Raw genomic sequence first — 21,561 nt, forward strand, 5'->3', positions numbered from 1 at the left:
AGAAAACAATTTTATGCCCCAAAGAGGCCTTTTTCCACCTCTAATCTGTAATTCTAGATTAAAGGAATAAAAAGCGATAATAAAAAAACTGATTTGTAATGATTTTTACTTCTTAATTATCAACGCAAACTTGTCTAGCATCTTTTTTATAATGAAAAAAAAAAAGACTTTAAACAAACTATCATTATAAGCAAAAACTAAGAGCCAATACAGAAACATTAAAAGAAGGCAACAGTAATGAGACATGAGAGGCTTATTATGTGTCCTGTCATCCAATCCACTGAGTAGATTCTTCTCTTCTTTTTTACTCAATCATTCTTTTTGTAAAGGTAAAAAAATAAATAAATAAAAATTGAGCTTCTAAGAGAGAGAAGAGAGAGAGGAGAGAGTATTTCTAGCTCTTTGAAAATTACTTCCATAGTTAAGGTTTACTTTAACCATCATTGGGTATGATAGCACATCCAAAAATATTTTAGAAGTATCTTTGTATATACAATATATAGCCTAGCAACATGTCCAAGCACTAAGTATAGATTCTAATAGAGCACCAAAGTCTAATTTCTAAATATCATAGAATTCCCCTTGCTTCCTAGTTGTAGGGGTACTTCAATGGAATTGCTGGCCTGCCAATTGGCTCAGGTTAAAATTCTGTACTGATGATATGAATAATTAATATTCACATATGTATCTTCTGAGTCTTAGTTTTCTGCTTCAGTTTCTTTTTCTTAGAAATCAACTTCTGACAACTCCTGTGTTTACTGTATTTTATGGAAATGTCTTATGCCAGACCAAATTGGAGTCTACTCCCTTAAGATAATGATAAATGTTCGAGTGAGGGTCCTAAGACTCAGTAGCACTCAGTGGCTACCACTTCCCCAGCATGCTGGCCTTGGTGGGAAAACCCAAGTGGCCTATTTTTTTTTTTTCTCCTGCCTCAGAGAGGAATAAAACACATTTTCGTTGGTGGAAAATGAACTGATTCTGAATTGGGACAGTGGTCCTCACCACGGCTGTACATTTCCAGTTAAGCAATGGGATCCAACATACAACACAGCAGTCAGGAGGGTAGGGCTTGGGGTGACTTCCAAGGCTAATAAGGTTGCTAGATCAGGTATTGTAAAAATTCTCTGGCTATAACCACTGTGTATATTTTTTTTTATTCACCTTCACATACTCTCCAGTCTAGTCAATCTGACCAACAAGTTCTTTTTAGAAGGCATTTTATCTTTACCTACATCCCTACATAGTCTCTCCTCAAATGAACTAGGGAGAGAGGATTCAATTAGTCAGTAAGCATTTATAAGTACTTACTTGCCAGGCACCATGCAAAGAAAAGAAAAAAAAAAGTTCCTGTGCTGAGAGAATCAGGAGAAAACTGCATAACAAAAACCTAAACAAAAGAGAGTATCCAGGAAGAAGTGTTCAACAGTGTCAGAGGTTGGAGATATTAAAAAGGATCAAGACTAAGAAAAGGCCAATTAAATTTGGTAATTTTGTAATCATTAGTAACTTTGGAGAGTAGTTCCAGTTGAATGATATAGTTGGAAGCCAAACTGCAGAGAATCTGGAAGAGAGTGAGCTCATCAAGAACTGATGGCTTTTTCAAGTTTAGTTGAGATAGGGGAGAGAAGGACTGAACATACATGTACATGTAAAAATGAAGAGATAGGATGTACTGGATGATAGTGGAAATGGTAGGGTCAAAAATTTAGGATGAATTTAGGAATCATTTTTAATGATTAATTTGATGATGGTAAGGTCAAATGAGAGCTTTTCTCATGAAAAACTTAGTGTAAATATGCACTAAAAAAAACCAAAACCCCATAGCATACCATCTCCTCTCTACCATCTCAGCTAAACCTGAAAAGCCACACCATTAAAAACTGAGATCTGAATGTGTTTGTAGGTTGGAAGGAAGGAACTGGTTGGTAGATATGGAGATACTGAAGATTACAGAAAGGAGATATCAGGGGATAATTTTATGGAGAAAACAGGGGAAAAGAGGATCAAGGAGATAGACATGCACATGTACATGTACACACATAGGCAAATCTAGCATGGGATGGGAGAGAGATGGAAGGCCCTGCTTCGGTATTTCTCTTCCCTCAAAAGGGTGAAAATTAGGCAGGAAAAAGGCACATCAAGAAATGGAAACTCAACCTGCAGATCAGGAGAAAGAAGTCCCACTCTCCATCAACTCTCCTCTTCTTCCCTCAAAAGACAGGTGCAGCATAAGATAAAAAGCCTGAAACCAAAAAATAGATTGCTCCTCTTTGCACCATGGGTTCTACAGATTCCAACTGGGAGAGTAGGCTGGCAGCAGGAGGTGGAAGTTGCCTTGTGCCAGCACAGATGGAAGTTACTGCTTTGGGGCAAGGGGAAGTGTTTTGGGACAAACAGACGATATCTGGCCCAGCCTCTTGCCACCTTCCCTAAGGGGACACACTGTGCCCAGTAGGAGATGGAAAGCACAAGATATAAAGTCAGAGGTATTTTTGGCTCCTTTGCTCACCTGTGGAGGTACCTACTTTTCCCTCTTGAAAGACTGTTTCTTCTATTCCAAAATCTCTGTTAGTGTGTGTGTACTACTCTCATTTGACCAGTAAAGATAAAAGAGGTTCAAGTGACTCACAGTCCCTTCATTCTTCTTTATGCACCCAAATTATGTTAAGTTCTCCCACATTTCCTCCTCTTGTAATCATTTCCCCTCTGCTTTTCCTTTCTTCGTTTAAGATCATCAAAACATCACAAAATCAATCCCAAGCCCACAGTTTTATTTGCTTCCCTCAGTGATTCATGATATTAAATTTCTGAAGAGATATTTGAAACATCCTTCCTTATTGAATATAAAAACCTTATTCTTATAAAGTCTCTTCTGATAGATCACGTATATAAACCTTCTAATGTTTCTACTTAGCTCTAGTCTTTTCATCATGAATATATATTAGTCTTCTATTTCACTGAAGGTCTATTTTTTCCACTGTAGGATTATAAGAAGTTTTGCTAGTTATATTATTTCTGGTTGTAGACATATCTTTTGTATTTTGGGATACTGTATTCCACATAGTCCTCTCTTTTATAATAGAAACTACCAAAGCTTATGTGGTCCCGACTGGCTCATTGGTATGTGAATTCTTTCTTCCTAGATGCTGAAAATATTTTTCTTTGATCTGTAAGTTCTAAATTTGGTTGTGACAAACTGGGAGTTTTCATTTGGAGGTTTCTTTCAGGAGATGGAGAGTGGATTCTATTTTTCACTCTACCTATCTTTCTTTCTTTCTTGAAATAGGTTGCTTTTGGTAATGGCTTTCAAGTGTGGTAAAATAATGGAATTTGACAGACTGATTGGGATGGGCCACACCTGACCTGTCTTGAGTGACATATGCTGCTGATGTCAGCAGGAGAAACCACTCTCCACAGGCAGTTTGAAGGACCTCCCCTTTTGGGGGAGGAAGAGTAAACACTCACTGAGGGGAGCTCAGTCTCTTTCTGGTGGGAGTCTTTCTTTCCAGTCAAGTGAGCTGGTGGGAGCAGACAAGAGAGAGGTTTTTCCTGGCAGTTTTCTCCAGTGGGCCCTGGCTTTATAGCTGATTCCCATTGAAGCTACGGACCCCAGGTGGTGAGTTAATAAGCCCGGCTCTTTGAAATTAGCTGAGCTGGAAGCGAGTTTGGGGATTGTATAGGTTTTTGGTTATAGTTAGGGGGATTATCCATTTTTCTTTTTTCCTATTCCCTTGTCTTTGACTTTATTAATTTCAACTTTGCTGTGTATTTTATTCCAATTAATAAAAGCTAATTTCTTTGTGGAAAAGAGGCTGTTAAGCTCCTTTCTTATTGGCCTGGGAGAAATATCCAAAAAAAGGCAGTTCGGAGGGGAGGGAGTTTTGGACCTAGAGGTCCCTCATTATTTTCTGAACCCCAATATTAAGGCGAGCCACCCAATTAACTCTCCCTATCAAATTTAGCCCCAACACAAGTAATCCAAAGAATCTTAAATTATCTCTCCTTTTTCTATTTTCCAGGTATGTTTTTTTAAAATGTAAAATACCTTATATTTTCTGGTATTTTTCAACCTTTTGACTTTATTTTAATTGACTTATCTCATGTAGTCATTAATTTGTTTGATCTATTTTAATTTTCAATTAATCTGTCTGTTACAGAGGTAAACTTTTATACTATTTGTGCTATGTGTATAAATTCTCTTTTCAAATCTCTTCTATAGCTCTCATTTATTTTCCCATTCTTTCTTCCAGTGTTTTTAAATTTATAAAATTTAAACTTTCCATTTGAAAACACACACACACACACAAACATCTTACATATTTTCTTCTTGAAATACTAATTGGTCATGTGGTCAAGATATTTTTTTGCTTGGAGGCTTTACCTGTAGGTGATTTGGAATTATTTTCTTCTTTTCAGTTCATGTCTTGGGCATTCCTGGGGTATCATCATGATGGTTCTTTTTCGTTTTTTTTCTTCACTCATTCTTCCACCTTACCTGAAAATTCCGGATTGGAACTTCTTCTGAAGGCTTGGCCTTGCTACTTGTGGCAGGACTTTGGTAGCTTTGGTTGACTCTGGCTGTTCTTATCTGGTCAGGAAGACAGTGCCCTCTTCAGCTCCAAGGGATTAACTCTCAGGTCTCTTCTTCTGGTTGAAAGGATACTACCACAGCTGTCTTCTGCTCAACGATTGCTTCTCTTGATTTAATGACAGCTCCCTATTCCACAATTTCTGTCTTGGTTACTTTACTTGCCCGTGAGTTAAATCTGTGATCTTTTGCTAGAGAAATGACCTACTCTGGTTTCTCCTTCAATTTCTGATCACTGCTAGGTCTGGCACTTTTGTAATCTCTGAGTAATTATCAAAGGAGTTAGGATTCCATGCTTCTTCCTACTGTATACCTTGGTACACTGGCACAGGACCACCCAGCATGGCATGCCTTCATCAAAGAAGGTGCTGTGCTTTGTGAGCAAAGCAGAATTGTAGGAGCTCAAAAGAAATGTGAGATGTACAAATTTAGAGCCATCTTCATCCCAAATGTTCAAATAAATTATTTGTGCCTGACCTATGGTAGAGCCTTCCCAGCTCATACTGCTCTGATCAGCTACAGTTGGACATACTGTACCTTCCTGAGTCATCCTCTCTATATATAGTATTTTGCTTGGTGGGTTTATCAGCTCCCACAGATTCAGTTATCATCTTTTTGCAGATGATTTTCAGATGTGTTTATCCAGCTCTAATCTCTTTCTTGACCTACATGCAGTCTTGCATCTCGAACTGCCAATTGGACATCTAAAATTATGTCTTGTAGAAATCTTTAATTCAAACTATGTAAAACTGTTATATAATTGTTACATTTCTGCCAAATTATCCTTTCTTCCCCATTTTTTCTCATTATCAAGAGGACCACCAGCCACCAAACCTTGAAAGCTAAGTGTTTTCTTTGACTCCTTGCTCCCTCTCTCACCCCCTTATCAAATATGTTGCCTAGTCCTATCATTTACACCTTCATTTTTCTGGTGCCTCTATTGTAGGTCTTCGTCTTCTCAATCCTAGGTTATTGCATTAGTCTATTAGTTGGTCACCCTGACTCAAATCTCTGCGTACTCTAGTCTGTTCTCCAGCCAGATGTCAAAATGATTTTCCTAAAGTGCACATCTGATCATGTCACCCTCCCACCCACCCATTCACTAAATTCTGGTCTTTCCCCATTATCTTCAGAATCAAACATAAATTCCTGAGTTTGGCTTTTAAAGCCCTTCATAACCTGTCGCCCACCTATCTTTTTAGTCTTCTTACATTTTATTCCCCTTCACATGCTCTTTGAAATTGACTTATTTGATATTCTTTGAACAGGACCCATAGTCTCCTGAGTATTAGAATTTACACTGGCTATCTTCAATGCCTAGAACTCCTTTTCTTGTCTCCACCTCTTAGTTTCCTTGTTTGTATTAACTCCTGCCTAAAGTCTTGCTTTTATTTATTTTTTAATAATAAACATTTTTATTTTAAGTTTTGAGTTCCAAATTTTATCCCTCCCCCTCCCTGAGGTAATAAACAATCAGATATAGGTTATACATGTGCAGTCATGTAAAACATTACTATATTAGTCATTTTAGATAAGAAAACTTGGATAAAAGAAAAAATGAAAGAAAGTGAAAAATAGCATGCTTCAGTCTGTGTTCAATCCATATCAGTTCTTTCTTTGGAGGTGGATAGTATGCTTCATCATTAGTCTTTTGGGATTGTCTTGGATTGTTGTATTGCTGAGAATAGTTAAGTCATTCACGGTTCTTCTTCAAACAATATTGCTGTCTCTGTGCACAGTGTACTCCTGATTTTGCTCAGTTTGCTATACATTAGTTCATACAATGTGGGAGCTAACCCTGATGCCATTTTCGTCCTCTTTGAAGTCATCTGACAAAATTGCTGAGGACAGTATGCTAAAAAGCATGGGAGCAAGCACACAAGAAAGTGTGAGGGCACTGTCCATTATCCAGAATTCATGCAAGCATGCTGTACAAAACTGACATATTATATTTATAAACTTCTCTAGGGAATCAGATTTTGCCATAATTTTCAGCAAGCTTTCATGACTGACGGGATCAAATGCCTTGGTCAGATCAATTAACTTTGTTTCATTTCTTTCTTTTTTTAGATCAATTAACTTTGTTCTGCTCCTTAAATTTTTCCTGGAGTTCTTGGGCACCAAAAACCGTATCAACCATTCTTAGGCCCTTTCTGAAAAGCCACACTGGCTCTTGGATAGATGATCATCTATGTGAAGGAAAAGCCTATTCAGGAAGACTCTGACAAGAATCTTTTCCAGCAATGACTTACTGGATTGTGACAAGACAACCTATTTCCATTTCCATTATAGAGATGGAGGCATCCTTAAACTCCTGGGGAATAAGCTCCTCTTCCCATATAACTCAGAATATTTTAATCAATTTTTTTAAGGGGCAATGAGGGTTAAGTGACTTGCCCAGGGTCACATAGCTAGTAGTGTCAAATGTCTGAGGGTGGATTTGAACTCCAAGGCCAGTGCTTTATCCATGGCGCCACCTAGCTGCCCCTTAATCAATTTTTATATGAGCAGTAGACCCCTTGCTTTATAAATCTCAGCTGAAATAGAATCAATACCATGAGCTTTTCCACATGAGAGAAGCCAAATGGCATTCAAAACATCTTTTTCAGTTGGGAATTTGGCTAGAGAGGGATTGACTTCAATCTAAGGTATTTTGTAAATGGTGCTAGCCTTGGTTGATGATGGTCTGTTGTGAATACCATGGAAGTGTTCAGTCCTTTCTAGCACTGAATCACTTATCACTAATCAATGAGGCTCTATCAGCAGTAACTGAGATGCACCATGCATCTTTTGCCCATAGCCTTTCAGGCATCATAAAAGCACTTTGGATTGTTACTGTCATTATAAAACTGATTTTAATCTGCCTTCTTACTGAGCCAAGAATCCTGAATCTCTCTAAGCTTTGCTTACACTTTATTTTTTGATGGAATTAAATACCACCTTCTTAGAAAGCAATGAATTATCCTACTGGTAAACCCTGTGGAGTTGTCATTTTTGTTTAGCAGCTTCTGAATTTCCCCATCAATTTCGTCAAACCAATCTTCATGTTTGCATGTGTTCTGGCCCAGATGAATAAGTGGAATGTTGTACATCAAACTTCTGAAAGCTACCCATATTTTTCCTGTTCCACTGCTGTCAACTGTGTATTGATTCAACTTTCCCCACATTAGCAACAAACTGTTCAATTTGGAAAAAATGCTCTAATCTGTTGACATTAAGTTTTCTGGTAGTCTTGCCCTGGGGCTACTGCTTTCCTTGAATGTGAATGCTTAACTTGAAGAGGATAAGTCTATGATCAGTCCAGCACTCTACCACACATAATCTTTGTCATTCTCACATCCTGTCTGTCTCTTCTCCTTACTATGATATAGTCTGTTAAATACCATTGTTTTCTGTGGCAGTGCATTCATGAAGTTTTATTGCTTTTAGGTAAACAGAAGACAGTGCTGGTGATGAGGTCATGAGATGCACATCTTCAGTAGTAAGTGATCATTGCTGCTGTGGTTTCTGACTCCATTCCTCCCAAGGACTCCCTGCCAGGTCTGATATTCTGGCATTAAAGTCACCCAGAACTATAAACTTGTTCAAAGCATATGAACAGGCAGTTTTCTGATCAAGAAATTACAGCTATCTATAGTAGTATGGAAAGCATTATTCATTAGAGAAATGAAAATTAAAACTACTCTGAGGCATCACCTCACCCCTCTCAAATTATCTAATATGACAAAAAAGGAAAATGATAAATGTTGGAGATGTGGGAAAATTGGAACACTAATGCATAGTTGGTAGAGTTCTGAACTGATCCAACCAGTGGAAAGCAATTTGGAACCATGCCCAAAGGGTTAAAAAACTGTCCAAACCCTTTGACCCAGCAATACTTCTACTAGGTCTATTTCTCAAAGAGATCATAAAAAAGGGCCCACATGTATAAAAATATTTTATTTATTTATTTATTTATTTATTGGTGGGTCAATGAGGGTTAAGTGACTTGCCCAGGGTCACACAGCTAGTAAGTGTCAAGTGTCTGAGGCTGGATTTGAACTCAGGTACTCCTGAATCCAGGGCCGGCGCTTTATCCACTGCACCACCTAGCTGCCCCCTATAAAAATATTTATAACTGCTGTTTTTATGGTGGCAAAGAATTGGAAATTATGGGGATGCCCATCAGCTGGGGAATGGCTAAATAAGTTGTGGCATATAAATGTAATGGAATACTATTGTGCTATAAGAAATGATGAGCAGGCAGATTTCAGAAAATCTTAGAAAGACTTACATGAACTGCTGCTGAGTGAATTGAGTAAAACCAGAATCACACTGTACACAGTAATAGCAATATTGTGTGATAATCAACTGTGATAGACTTAGCTCTTCTCAGCAATACAATTATGCAAGAGAATTACAAAAGATTCATGAAGGAAAATGCTCTCCACATTCAGAAAAAGAACTATGGAGTTTGAATGCAGATTTTCACTCTTTTTTTTTTTTTTTTGCTGTTGTTTCTTCTTGTGGTTTTTCCCTTTTGTTCTGATTCTTCTCTCACGACATGACTAATGTGGAAATGTTTAACATGATTGTACTATATAAATGATATCAGATTGCTATCTTAGGGAGAGGGGAGACAAGGGAGGGAGAAAAATTTAGAACTCGAAACCTTACAAAAATGAATGTTGAAAACTATCTTTACATGTAATTGGAAAAAATAAAATAAAAAACTATTAAGAAGGGGAAAAAAACTATAAACTTGTCCCTTTTTAGTACACTGATGATGAGGGTCTCCAGATCTTCATAATAATTTACTTTGACCCCATCGGGGTTTACTATGATAAGAGCATACCTACTGATGATGGTGGCATGGCACTTTCCTGCAACTAGCGATCACATTGTCATGAGCTTGTCATTCACTCCTTTTGGAAGGCACACAAGGGTGTCAAGTGGATTAGTTTTGTGAAACCTATTACCAGCTTCATGGTGCTCCCCATCACTGTGGCCACTCCAGAAAAACGTGTATCCAGCTCTGACTTCAATAAGCTGGCCTTCATTTGCCAACCTTGTTTCACTTAGGCATGCTATTTGGATGCACTATCAGCTGAGTTCTCTCACAACAAGAGCTGTTCATCTTTCAGATGTACTGGATTTAGTGTTGCCCATAAGCATATGCACACTGCATGTACCAATGATGAATGGAATCGTGTTTACAAAAATTTTTGAACATTTTGTGTGTGTGTGTGTGTGTGTGTGTGTGTGTGTGTGTGTGTGTGTGTGTGTGTGTGTTTAACCACAGGGTTTGGATCCCCACCTGCTGCGGTAAATAAGCCAGGGTTAGGTTAGGTGAAGCAGACAATTTTTAGGGCATCTTTTCTAACCCGTTCCTCACTTCAGGAGTTAAGCAGTGTGCTCCTTTAAAAATTCAGCTCAGACAGCCAGGGGCTGCTGAATCCTACTGTGGCTTCGGTCTAGGGAGAAGACAGGGAGGCCACCCTGTGGCCTGGATGCCTGTAAGCAGGGTTGAAATGATAGTTCCCACTTGATCTTCACCTGCTGCTTAATCACTTGCCTGTTGCCACAGAACTTTGAGACAGGTAAAAATGGTCAAATAATATGGATGATGTAGTTTGACTCATGCATAAATTGGATTTAAATGAGGCAGAGCTGCACAAAGTCATTGGCCCCATTCTTCCAAAATCATCAGAGTCCAGCAGCAAGACAAAAGTCAAGAAAACTGGCAATGACTCAGGATGCAGTGGATGACCTTGGAGTCTCTGATGAGTAACCAATCTCTATGCACTCCAGCTCCTGCCACCTTCATGACCACTGGAACAAATTATTCTCATCTACCAATTCTACCAGAGGAAGTCTTCACATACTTAGGGTAGACACCCCCCTAATTTACTGACAGGTTGGAGGGCCACTGTTTACCATCAACCTGGTTTAATCCATCTGTTGAAACAGTTTACTGGGATGTGGTCACTATGCATGCTACAGCTTCTTGGAGCCACAGGTGAAAATAGGTGACCAGTTGTACACCAAAGGTGGAAAGTAGCCCTGAAAAGGGCATGGCAGCTCTTGCACCAAAGGTACTACTCTTCCCTGAACACCTGGTATACACTGTACATTCAGAAAACAGGTAGAGTTGTTACTGAGAATGTGCTTTAAGCCCATTGCTATTTCTCTCTCTCTCTCTCTGTCTCTCTCTCTCTCTCATTTTCTTTCTTTCTTTCTTTTTTTTTTTTGTGGGGCAATGGGGGTTAAGTGACTTGCCCAGGGTCACACAGCTAGTAAGTGTCAAGTGTCTGAGGCCGGATTTGAACTCAGGTACTCCTGAATCCAGGGCCGGCACTTTATCCACTGCGCCACCTAGCCACCCCCTCTCTCTCGTTTTCTTAATGAAATTTACTTAATCATTTTGAAGTACAAAAAATATGCAGTTTAATTTATCAACTTTTTGCATTCATAAATCCTTTTGTCTTAAGACGAATACATGTAAAATAAGAAAAACTGGATTTTTATAGAATACCTTTTTTCTTGTTGCCATACATAAAAGTTCATGTACACTTGAGAGATAAGACATCAAGAATTTACAGAATAAAAATTGTGTCCTCTACCACATGTTTACCTAAGGACAAACAGGTGAAAAGAGATGTCTTTATTATTTAAATTAGGGCAGATACTAATCTGTAAGTAACCTTTTGGAACTAGTTTCTTTAGGATAGTATCAGTGAACATTGGTGCATTCTTAAGAGTTGATTAATTCTACTTCCTAATATTAAAATATTCCAAGGTTTTACTTAGGAATTAAGAATTCCACTGAACTCATCATAGGATAGGTACAGAGGTTTTTTGCTATGAAAAAACTGCACTTTTGTACCAAACATTACTGAGAAGGCTATATTACCATCAGCTACTATGGTCAATGAATACACTAAAGTAAAATGCTTTCTTAGTAAAGAGTATCAGATAAAGACCCCAAGAAATACAAAAATGGCATACAGGGGCAGCTAGGTGACACAGTGGATAGAGTATCGGCCCTGGAGTCAGGAGGACCTGGGTTCAAATCTGGCCTCAGACACTTGACACTTGCTCTCTGTGTGACCCTGGGCAAGTAAGTCACTTAACCCCAATTGCCTCACCAAAAAAATAATAAATAAATAAAAGGCATACAAATAAGAATCTACTGGGTAACAAGGATTATATTCTGGGATGCATTAAAAAACATAAGTACAAAACATTTATTATAAGTACAAAATGCTTATTTATTCATAGCTTTTATTTCTTTTTTTTAACATAAAAGTACTTTATTATTTTCTAGTTACATGTAGAGATGGTTTTCAACACCTGTTTTCACAAGACTTCCAGCTCCAAATCCTTCTCCCTCCTCCCCTTCACTCCCCCCTCCCCAAGACAGCAAGCAATCCGATACAGGCTATATAGACGCAACCACACCAAAAACATCTCTGCATCAGTCATACTGTGAAAGAAGAATTAGAGCAAAAGGGAAAAACTCCAAAAAACAAAAACAAAAACAGAAATAGCATAGTCCAATCTGCAAGCCACAGTTCCTCTTCTCTGAATTTGGAAAGCACCTTCCATCATGAGTCCCCCGGAACCATCCTGGACCTCTGCATTGCTGAGAAGAGTCAAGTCTATCACAGCTGATCAAGACACAATATTCTTGATACTGTGTACAATGTTCTCCTGGTTCTGCTCATCTCACTCAGCAACAGTTCATGTTAGTCCTTCCAGGTTTCTCTGAAATCCGCCTGCTCATTGTTTCCTACAGCACAATAGTATTCCATCACATTCACATAGCACAACTTGTTCAGCGATTCCCCCAAATGATGGGCATCCCCATCATTTGCAATTCCTTGACACCACAAAAAGAGCAGGTATAAACATTTTTGTACAAGTGGGTCCTTTTCCATTTTTCATGATCTCCCTGGGAAAAAAGATCTAATAGTGGTATTTATTGCTGGGTCAAAGAGTATGCACAGCTTTATAGCTCTTTGGGCATAGCTCCAAATTGCTCTCCAGAATGGCTGCATCAGTTCACAGCTCCACCAACAATGCATTAGGGTTCCAATTTTTCCACAGCTTGTCCAACATGTGTTATTTTCCTTTTTTTGTCATATTTGCCAATCTGATAGGTGTCAGGTGGTACCTCAGAGTTGTTTTCATTTGCATTTCTCTAATCAATAGTGATTAGAACATTTTTTCATATGGCAATAGATAGCTTTGATTTCTTTATCTGAAAACTGCCCTTTCATATCCTTTGATTATTTCTCAATTAGGGAATGACTTGGATTCTTATTTGATTTAGTTCCCTATATATTTTAGAAATGAGGCCTTTATCAGAAATACTGGCTATAAAAATTGTTTCCTAGCTTTCTGCCTCCCTTCTAACTTTGGATGCATTGCTTCTGTTTGTACAAAAACTTTTTAATTTAATCTAATCAAAATCATCCATTTTGCATTTTGTAATATTCTCTATCTCTTGTTTGGTCATAAACTGTTCTATTACTTCCTCTCCTAATTTACCTATGGTATCACCTTTTACATCTAAATCATGTACCCATTTTGACCTTATTTAATATACGGTGTAAGATGTTGGTCTATGCCTAGTTTGTGCCATACTATCTTCTAGTTTTCCCAGCAGTTTTTGTCAAATACTGAGTTCCTATCCCAGAAGCTGGAGTCTTTGGGTTTATCAAACACTACATTACTAGTGTCATTTACTACTGTGTCTCCTGTGCCTAACCTATTCTATTGATCCTCCACTCTACTTCTTAGCCAGGACCAAATAGTTTTGATGACTGCCACTTTATGGTAAAGCTTCAGATTTGGTACGACTAGCCCACCTTCCTGTGCATTTTTTTTAATAGTTCCTTTGATATTCTTGACCTTTTGTTCTTCCAGATGAATTCTGTTCTGATTTTTTCTAGCTCTATAAAATAATTTTTAGTAGTCTGATTGGTATGGCACTGAATAAGTAAGTTAATTTAGGTGGAATTGTCATTTTTATTATATTGGCTTGGCCTATCCAGGAACAACTGATATTTTTCCAATTATTTATATATGATTTTATTTGTGTGAAAAGTGTTATGTAATTATGTTCATAGAGTTCCTGGGTTTGTCTTGGCAAGTAGATTCCCAAGTATTTTATACTGTCTACTGTCACTTCATTCATTCGTTCGTTCATTTATTGATTGATTGATTGCAGGGCAATGAGGATTAAGTGACTTGCCCAAGGTCACACAGCTAGTAAGTGTCAAGTGTCTGGTGCCACATTTGAACTCAGGTCTGCCTGAATCCAGGGCCAGTGCTTTATCCACTGCACCATCTAGCTGCCCTACTGTTACTTTAAATGGAATTTCTCTTTCTATCTCTTGATGCTGGACTTTGTTGGTCATGTATAGAAATGCTGATAATTTACGTGGATTTGTTTTATTTCCTGCAACTTTGCTAAAGTTGTTCATTGTTTCAAGCAGTTTTTTAGTTGATTCTCTAAGTTTATCTAATTATCTATTAGGATTATCTATTATCTATCTCTAGGATTATCTAGGATTATCTATACTATCATATCATCTTCAAAGAGTGATAGTTTTATTTCCTCCTTGCCTATTCTAATTCCTTTAATTCCTTTTTCTTCTCTTATTGCTAAAGCTCACATTTCTAGTACAATATTAAATAATAGAGGTGACAATGGACATCCCTGTTTCATCCCTGATCTTATTCAGAATGCCTCTAACTTATCTCCATTACATATAATGTTTGCTGACTGTTTTAGTTAGATACTGCTTCTTATTTTAAGGAAAGCTCTACCTATTTCTATGCTTTCTAAGTGTTTTTATTAGGAATGAGTGCTCACAGCTTGTATTTCATCAACTACTTTAAATTGGGACCTTAGGGAACATACTTGATCTTTCTGGGCTTCATCTTTCTTAGCCAGAAAATGGGAAGGTTGGAGCAGATAACCTGTATGGAAATTTCCTATATTAATTCTCAATGATATTAAAAATTATCTTTAAACAAAGCTTCATTCTATAACAACTATAAATGGAACTAACAAGTTTTAATACTATATGTGTAGATAAACTCAAGACCCAAGCTTTTGGGACAAGAACTCCCTACTTTACAAAAATTGCTTGGGAAACCTGGTAAGTAGTTTGGCAGAAACTAGGTATAGACCAATAGCACACACTGGTCAAAACAGGTACATGATTTAGACCTAAAGGATGACATCACAAGCAAATTAGGGAAGCATGGAATATTTTACCTGTAAGATCTATGGATGAGGGAAGAACTTATGACCAAACAAGAGACAGAAAACAGTGTGAGATGTAAAATGGATAATTCTGATTACATTAAAAAGGTTTTAGACAAAAAAACCTCAAATGTAACCAATATTAGGAGAACAGTAGGCAATTAGGGAAAAAAATTTAAAGTTTCTCTGATAAGTCCTTATTTCTCAATATATAGAGAATTGAGCCAAATTTATAATAATACAAGTCATTCCCCAGTTGATAAATGGTCAAAAAAATATGAACAGGCAGTTTTCAGAAGATGAAATCAAAGCTATCTATAGTGATATGAAAAAAAATGTTCTAAATCACTACTGATTAGTGAAATGAAAATTAAAACAACTCTGAGGTACCACCTCACACCTCTCAAATTGGCTAATATGACAGAAAAGGAAAATGACAAATGTTGAAGGAAATATGAGAAACTTACACTGTTGGTAGAGTTGTGAACTGATCCCACCATTCTGGAGAGCAATTTGGAACCATGCCCAAAGGACTATCAAACCATGCATACCCTTTGATTCAGCAATGCCACTACTATGTCTGTATCCCAAAGAAATTTGAAGGAAAAAAAAGATAAAGACCTATGTGTATAAAAATATTTATAGCAGCTTTTTGTAAGTGTATGTGGTAGCAAAGAATTGGAAACTGAGGGAATGTCCATCAACTGGGGAATGGCTGAACAACTTGATACTATATGACTTTGATAGAATATTATTGTGCAATAAAAAAATGACAAGCAGGATGCTTTTAGAAAAATTTGGGAATAACGTCTATGAACTGATGCAAAGTCAAGTGAGTAGAACCAGGAGAACACTGTACACAGTAACAGCAATATTGTATGATGATCAATTGTGAATGACTCAGCTATTCTCAGCAATACAATAATCCAAGACAATTTTAAAGACTTATGATGAAGAATGCTATCAACCTCCAAAGAAATAACTGATGGAGTCTGAATGCATACCAACACGTACTTTTTTACTTTAATTTTTCTTTTTGGTTTTTTGGTCCATTTTCTTTTGTAATATGGCTAATATAGAAATATGTTTTGCATGACTACACTAACACAATTTATAGCAAATTGTTTGCCTTCTCAAGGAGGGAAGGGGATAGGGGAAGAATTTGAATCATAATTTTTTTTAATGAATGTTTAAAAATGTTTATATGTAATTGAGAAAAATTTAAAAATAAAGCATCTATACATAAAAAAAGAAAATAATCTCTGCATTAAAAAAACAATTACATGCAATGTATAAGGGTGATAAAGAGTTTTAAGTAAGATTTTACTGAGTACAGATTTATGTTAGTTACTGACACTATTATTAAGGAGAGACAAGTTGCACACTAGTTTCTAAGTGAATGAGCTGCGTTGTGCATATGGTACAAATGAATTCATCATTTAAACCATTTGGAAAACCAAGGAAAACCTAAGTATAAGAGCAAATAATGGCAGATTATGATACCAAAATAAGCTCAAATATCAATCATGCAACTAGAGATCTAGAGCTGAAAAGTACCTCTGAGGATCCTATGGTTCAACCCTCTCACTTTATAGTTAAATAAACTGAGGCCCAGAAATTAAATGACTTTTCCATGGTCATATTAATAGTAAGCATAATGTGGGATTTGAATGCAGGTTATCTGACTCTAGAGCTAGTGTTCTTTCAACTAAACCAACATTTATGACTTGATTATATAAGAATATCTATTTTCTCCATTCATTATTCAGGTTATATTAAGCATTCCTATGATCAGCACCATTTTTAGTCCATCTTTTTAAAATTCCTGACATTACAGAACCTGAAATACATTAAAATTCTATTCTTAAATTTCAATGTCAAAGCAGAAAAAGATTCACAAGCCCTCAAACCTCCCTAATTTTTCCATGAAAGAGAGAAAAGTTTAAAAAACTAAAAATGGCTCTCAACATTAATGACTGAACAAAGGAATTAAAGTGATATGTTAAAAATCACAAGCTGATGAAAAATTTTGTAGAAACTGAACATTTATTAACTATATAAAACCTGGAATCACTAAATGATTTTAAAAAACTATACAGATGAATCCTAGATCATGACTAGCAGAAGGGATTTATGGGTAAGTTTGTATCATTTCAGCAGTTCTATATTCCACTTAACTCTGCATTGAGTGCCACTTAACACTCATTATATATTGGGCAAGGCTGATACTGGCAGCAGTTCCAATGATGGTAACCTGCCTATCAGTATATACTTTCACTGTATTAATAATTTTCATTTAAGCTCCATACATCAAAAAAATCTCACTGATTTGGGGGCCTTGGCACCTAATTAAGCATCCACTTAAGTCATTTGGACTAGTGAGTTCATGAGAAGCAGCCTGAATACATATAACAAACCTGCCCAATAGCTCTTCACCTGAAGAGAGCTAGATTAAATGCCACTGAATCCAATGTTACCATATGTCATGGGAAATATTTCATTATAGTGCCAAACTGATGGTGCCTGGTGAACTCTAAAAGTGGTTCCTTTCAGGCCAGGGTTGAGGTAAATGGGCAGAGGGGTGAGGGATGAAATGTGCTCTCTGTCACTGCCTGTCCTGATGATCTGCACAGATGACTGAAGAGCTGCAGGATTTGGGCCAGAATAAGGTGATCATGACTTTTATGGGAAATTAGGAGAAAGTCTCCAATGTGACCATGAAGATTTGTTTGATACACTCAATGATGCCAACAATAGCAATGGACTGCTCTGTTGAGTTTGGCAGAAGTTAGTCAATAAGCATTTATTAAGTGTCTACTCTGTGCGAGGCACTGGGCTAAACACATATTCCTCTGATACCTAGAACTGAGCCCTTGTATTATCTTATTTCTTTATTTTTACATCCCCACCTCCCACCCCAAAGAAAGAATCATACTGATTGAAAGGGACCACAATCCTTAGGGGTGATAGGGGTAGGGGGGAGATTCATCCAGTGGAAGCTATACCACTGGTCCCACTGTTGATGTCCTCTTTCTGTTTGTCAATGATCATAGGAAAGGTTTTAAAGATGGCACTAGTGGGTCTAGTAACAGATTTATTATACTCTCAGACAATTCCTTTATGGGATGGTGATACTCAGACTACTCTCTTCATGCATGTTTTTTGACAGATTCTTCTTACTTTTCACAATGCTTTAAACTTCCTTTCCATTCCCAAGTAGCTATATGTTTGTTTTAAATTCACTTTATGTCATACTGATGTCCATGTTGAGTAGAGTTCTAAGGATTCAGACTTTGTAAAGTGTTCAAGTTTTCGATCAATGCAGATATAAAGGGGGTGAGAGGAAAGGGGGGAGCAGGTGGGAAAGGGAAGGGTATAGCCAAGAGTAGGTAGGATAAGGAGGAGGAAGAGCAATTATGATGTGTTGGAGAGTAGGTGTGTGACCTGTAGCTCTTGCTGGTCTGGAGAATTACAATTTTCCAAATACTTAAGATATATATATATATAGAGAGAGAGAGAGAGAGAGAGAGTGTATAAATTTGGGATATGAAAAAGATTTAAATAAGGAATTAAATTTAAATTTAAAATAAATTTGTAAAGAACACAAAGAATAGAATCACAGATTTTTAGGGCTGGCTGGCTGGGATCTTAAGAGATTATCTACTCCTATTCACACTTTAAAGGATAAGGAAACTGAAGTCCAGGGAAATGAAATGACATTCCCAAAATTACAGTTACTTAGGATTTATGGCTAGAAGTGATCTGAGAGAGAAATCTTTTCAGTGCAATATCCTTATTTTACAGATAAAAACAATGAAGCTCAGAGCAATAAGGTTCTTTGTTCAAGGGGTGAACTGTTGAAGCTTCCAATAGAAGCCAGGTCCCTCTGGTGATACTGTGTCTCAGCAGTGAGTAAAACCTAGATCACCAGATTCCAAGCCCAGAACTTTTTTCCTATGTGGCACAGTGTCAAAACCGTAAAGTTTTTTAAATTAAAGAGGGGAATATATATATTTAAAATTTATTACACTGTGAAACCATCTCCCCAATGCAAATAGTGGATACTTTATATGAAAAAAACCCTCAAGTATTGGCTCAATAAAAGGCTCTCAAATGAGCTAAAAATTTTTCCTTTTTCAATTTTATAAAATTCTCAGAATACTATTTCAGGGCCCTATTTAATATGAATTGGAGGGTATAATACAACTGACATTGGCAAAATGTTCACAATATAATGTCATCACCTCAACCGATGCCCTGTTTATCTCCCTTCAAAAAAAGGCTAACAACCACATGAGTGGTTAGGCTTGACCATCTTTTAAACCAGAGAGTAAAGCCAAATGTTTGAAGTGGGTTTGGAAAGAAACTGAAACATGAAAGTTTCATATATACTGACCATATACTATTTGTTAAAAGGATATTACATCCAATGAATAGGATGATCAAGCTACCATATAAGTTCTTATGATAATACCTACTCTAGAACCCAAACTCAAACTATGATTTTTAACCTAAATGTGATTTTAGTAATCAGAAATTTAGCTAAGTTTAAAATATGTGAAAAGAGAGATGGAAAAAGAAACCAGGTAAAATTGAAAGTTTATTCTCTGGCATGAGAAAAGCAACTAAAGTAATAGTTTGCTTATTACTTCGTGTTCATCAGGTAAATAATCTGAATATTGCTTCAGAATTCAGACCAGGCATGCATGTTTCTTTAGCTAAATTTAGAATAAACAACGCACATCAATAATAATCATTTTTACCCTTCCTTAAAGAAGCACAGCAATATGGAAAAAAAAACAACAACTTACAGAAAATTATTGGGTACTTACACCACTGGAAAGGAACTGAGCATACTTTACATGAGGAGGGGAAGTCAAAATGCTTCTTGAAGTCTGCCAGCGTTATTTACCATTCTGTAGTACAGAGACAGAAAATTCAGAAAGAATTAATATTCACTCAAAAGCATTTTACTTTACTGTAAAAAATAAATTACATAAAGATGATCACAGTATTAAACACAGTCAACTATGTTTCAAATAAATTAGTTTGTTACTTCACACTGGAACATTTAGTTTAAGGATTTTTTAAAAATCAAATTCTAAAAACAAATTGGGTTATTAACTTTCAAATTACTCATTTGTGGAAAAGTGCCTAACATTGGTTCCTTAGAGTTAAAATTACTACAGTCATAATACTCCCAATTATAAGGGTAGGACCAAAATATAAAGGTAGAATACAGCACACAGTCCAGTACTGTTTACTTATGTTTGCTCCCAACTTTTGAAGATTATGAGAAATTTACAGAAAGGTATCATACCAGAGATTTTTGAAATTTTATTCCCATCTCCAAAGTCTCTCTTCTCCTTCCAATTCCCTCTGAATTCCAAGTCCAATCATCTATTAGCCTCCAAATCATTCTCATTTCCTTTTCTTTTTTTAATGAATTTTTTACAACACATTTCCAAATATTTTGCTCCTTCCCTTTTTTTTTTGGGGGGGGGAGCAGGGCAATAAGGGTTAAGTGACTTAAGTCACACAGTCTATTAATATATCTTCATAACTTATCTCATATACATACATTCTCTTCTCTAACTGCTCTGGTACAGGCTCTCATCACTTCCTGCATAGACTATTACAATAGTCTATCCCCATTCCAGTACATCCTTTACTCAAATGTCAAAGCAATCTTCCTAAAGCACGGGACTATGTCACTCCCCTACTCAATAAACTCTAATGGTTCCCTATTACCTCCAGAATAAAACATAAAGTCCTATGTTTAGTGTTCAAAACCCTTCATTGCTTCACCCCTAACTTTGTAGTCTTTGTAGTCTTCTTACCTTATGCCCCTTATATACTCTTCAATCAAGTGACATTGGCCTCCATGTTGTTCCTGAAACAAAACACTTTGTATCTTGACTCCAGGTAGTTTTACTGTCTCCCATGCCTGGAATGCTCTCCCTCCTCATCTCTGCTTCCTGGTTTCCCTACCTTCTTTTTCAAGTTCTAGCTAAAATCCTACCTTCTACAAGAAGCTTTTCTTATTCCCCTTTAATTCTAGTGCTTTCTTTCTCTCTGTTGATTATTTCTAACTTATTCTATAGAACTTGTTTGTACACATTTGTTTCAATATTTTCTCTCCCATTAGACTGTAAGCTCCTTGAGAGAAGGGGCTATCTTTTCATTTTCTCTGTATCCTAGACTCTTAACATATAGTAAGCACTTACTGACTGCCCTCCAATTCCTGCACTCATTCAGTGGCACCTCAGTGTATGCATTTATTTCCTCTTAAATACTTTAGACTCACCATTCACCAGTTTCTTCAACTCATCTACCTTTACTCCAAGCCAGAAGCCCAAGGGAGAGTTTGCATCTTTGATCACACCATTACATATGATCCTGAAATTCCTCTCTCCTATCATTTTCATAAATGTCTCTCCCTCTACCCAATTCTTCCCACATATATTACTCCTTGGCTTTCCATCCCCTCTTCAGCGCTGGCTCTTACCCCACAAAAAATAATAGTTTTAAGGCCCAGGCCTTGCCACATCTTCCTCCTGCTCAACAGCCTTTAGTGGCTCTCTAATGAACAAAGGACAAAGTATAAAACCTTCTGCCTAGGACTTAAGAGCCTCTACTTTTCTACTTCAGGCTTCTTTAATATAACTGCCCATTCATTACATGCTCTATGATCCAGCTAAGCATGGTAACT

At 36.9% G+C, this 21,561-nt stretch overlaps 1 protein-coding gene across 8 annotated transcripts in view; it reads right to left on the reverse strand.

Moving 5' to 3' along the window:
* The window catches only part of HMBOX1 (homeobox containing 1), a 266,541-nt gene that overhangs the window by 155,459 nt on the left and 89,521 nt on the right, over positions 1-21,561 (reverse strand). For 7 of the 8 annotated variants that reach the window (XM_043988733.1, XM_043988732.1, XM_043988727.1 and 4 more), the window contains exon 3: positions 19,682-19,765. In XM_043988733.1, coding sequence (XP_043844668.1) covers positions 19,682-19,704 — 23 coding nt within the window. In that variant the 5' untranslated portion in view covers positions 19,705-19,765. Of the gene's footprint in view, positions 1-19,681; positions 19,772-21,561 lie in introns of all 8 variants that reach the window. The other variant, XM_043988731.1, reaches the window with a different exon arrangement.

Source organism: Dromiciops gliroides, chromosome 2, assembly GCF_019393635.1.
Source record: "Dromiciops gliroides isolate mDroGli1 chromosome 2, mDroGli1.pri, whole genome shotgun sequence".
NCBI classification, from domain to species: Eukaryota; Metazoa; Chordata; class Mammalia; order Microbiotheria; family Microbiotheriidae; genus Dromiciops; species Dromiciops gliroides.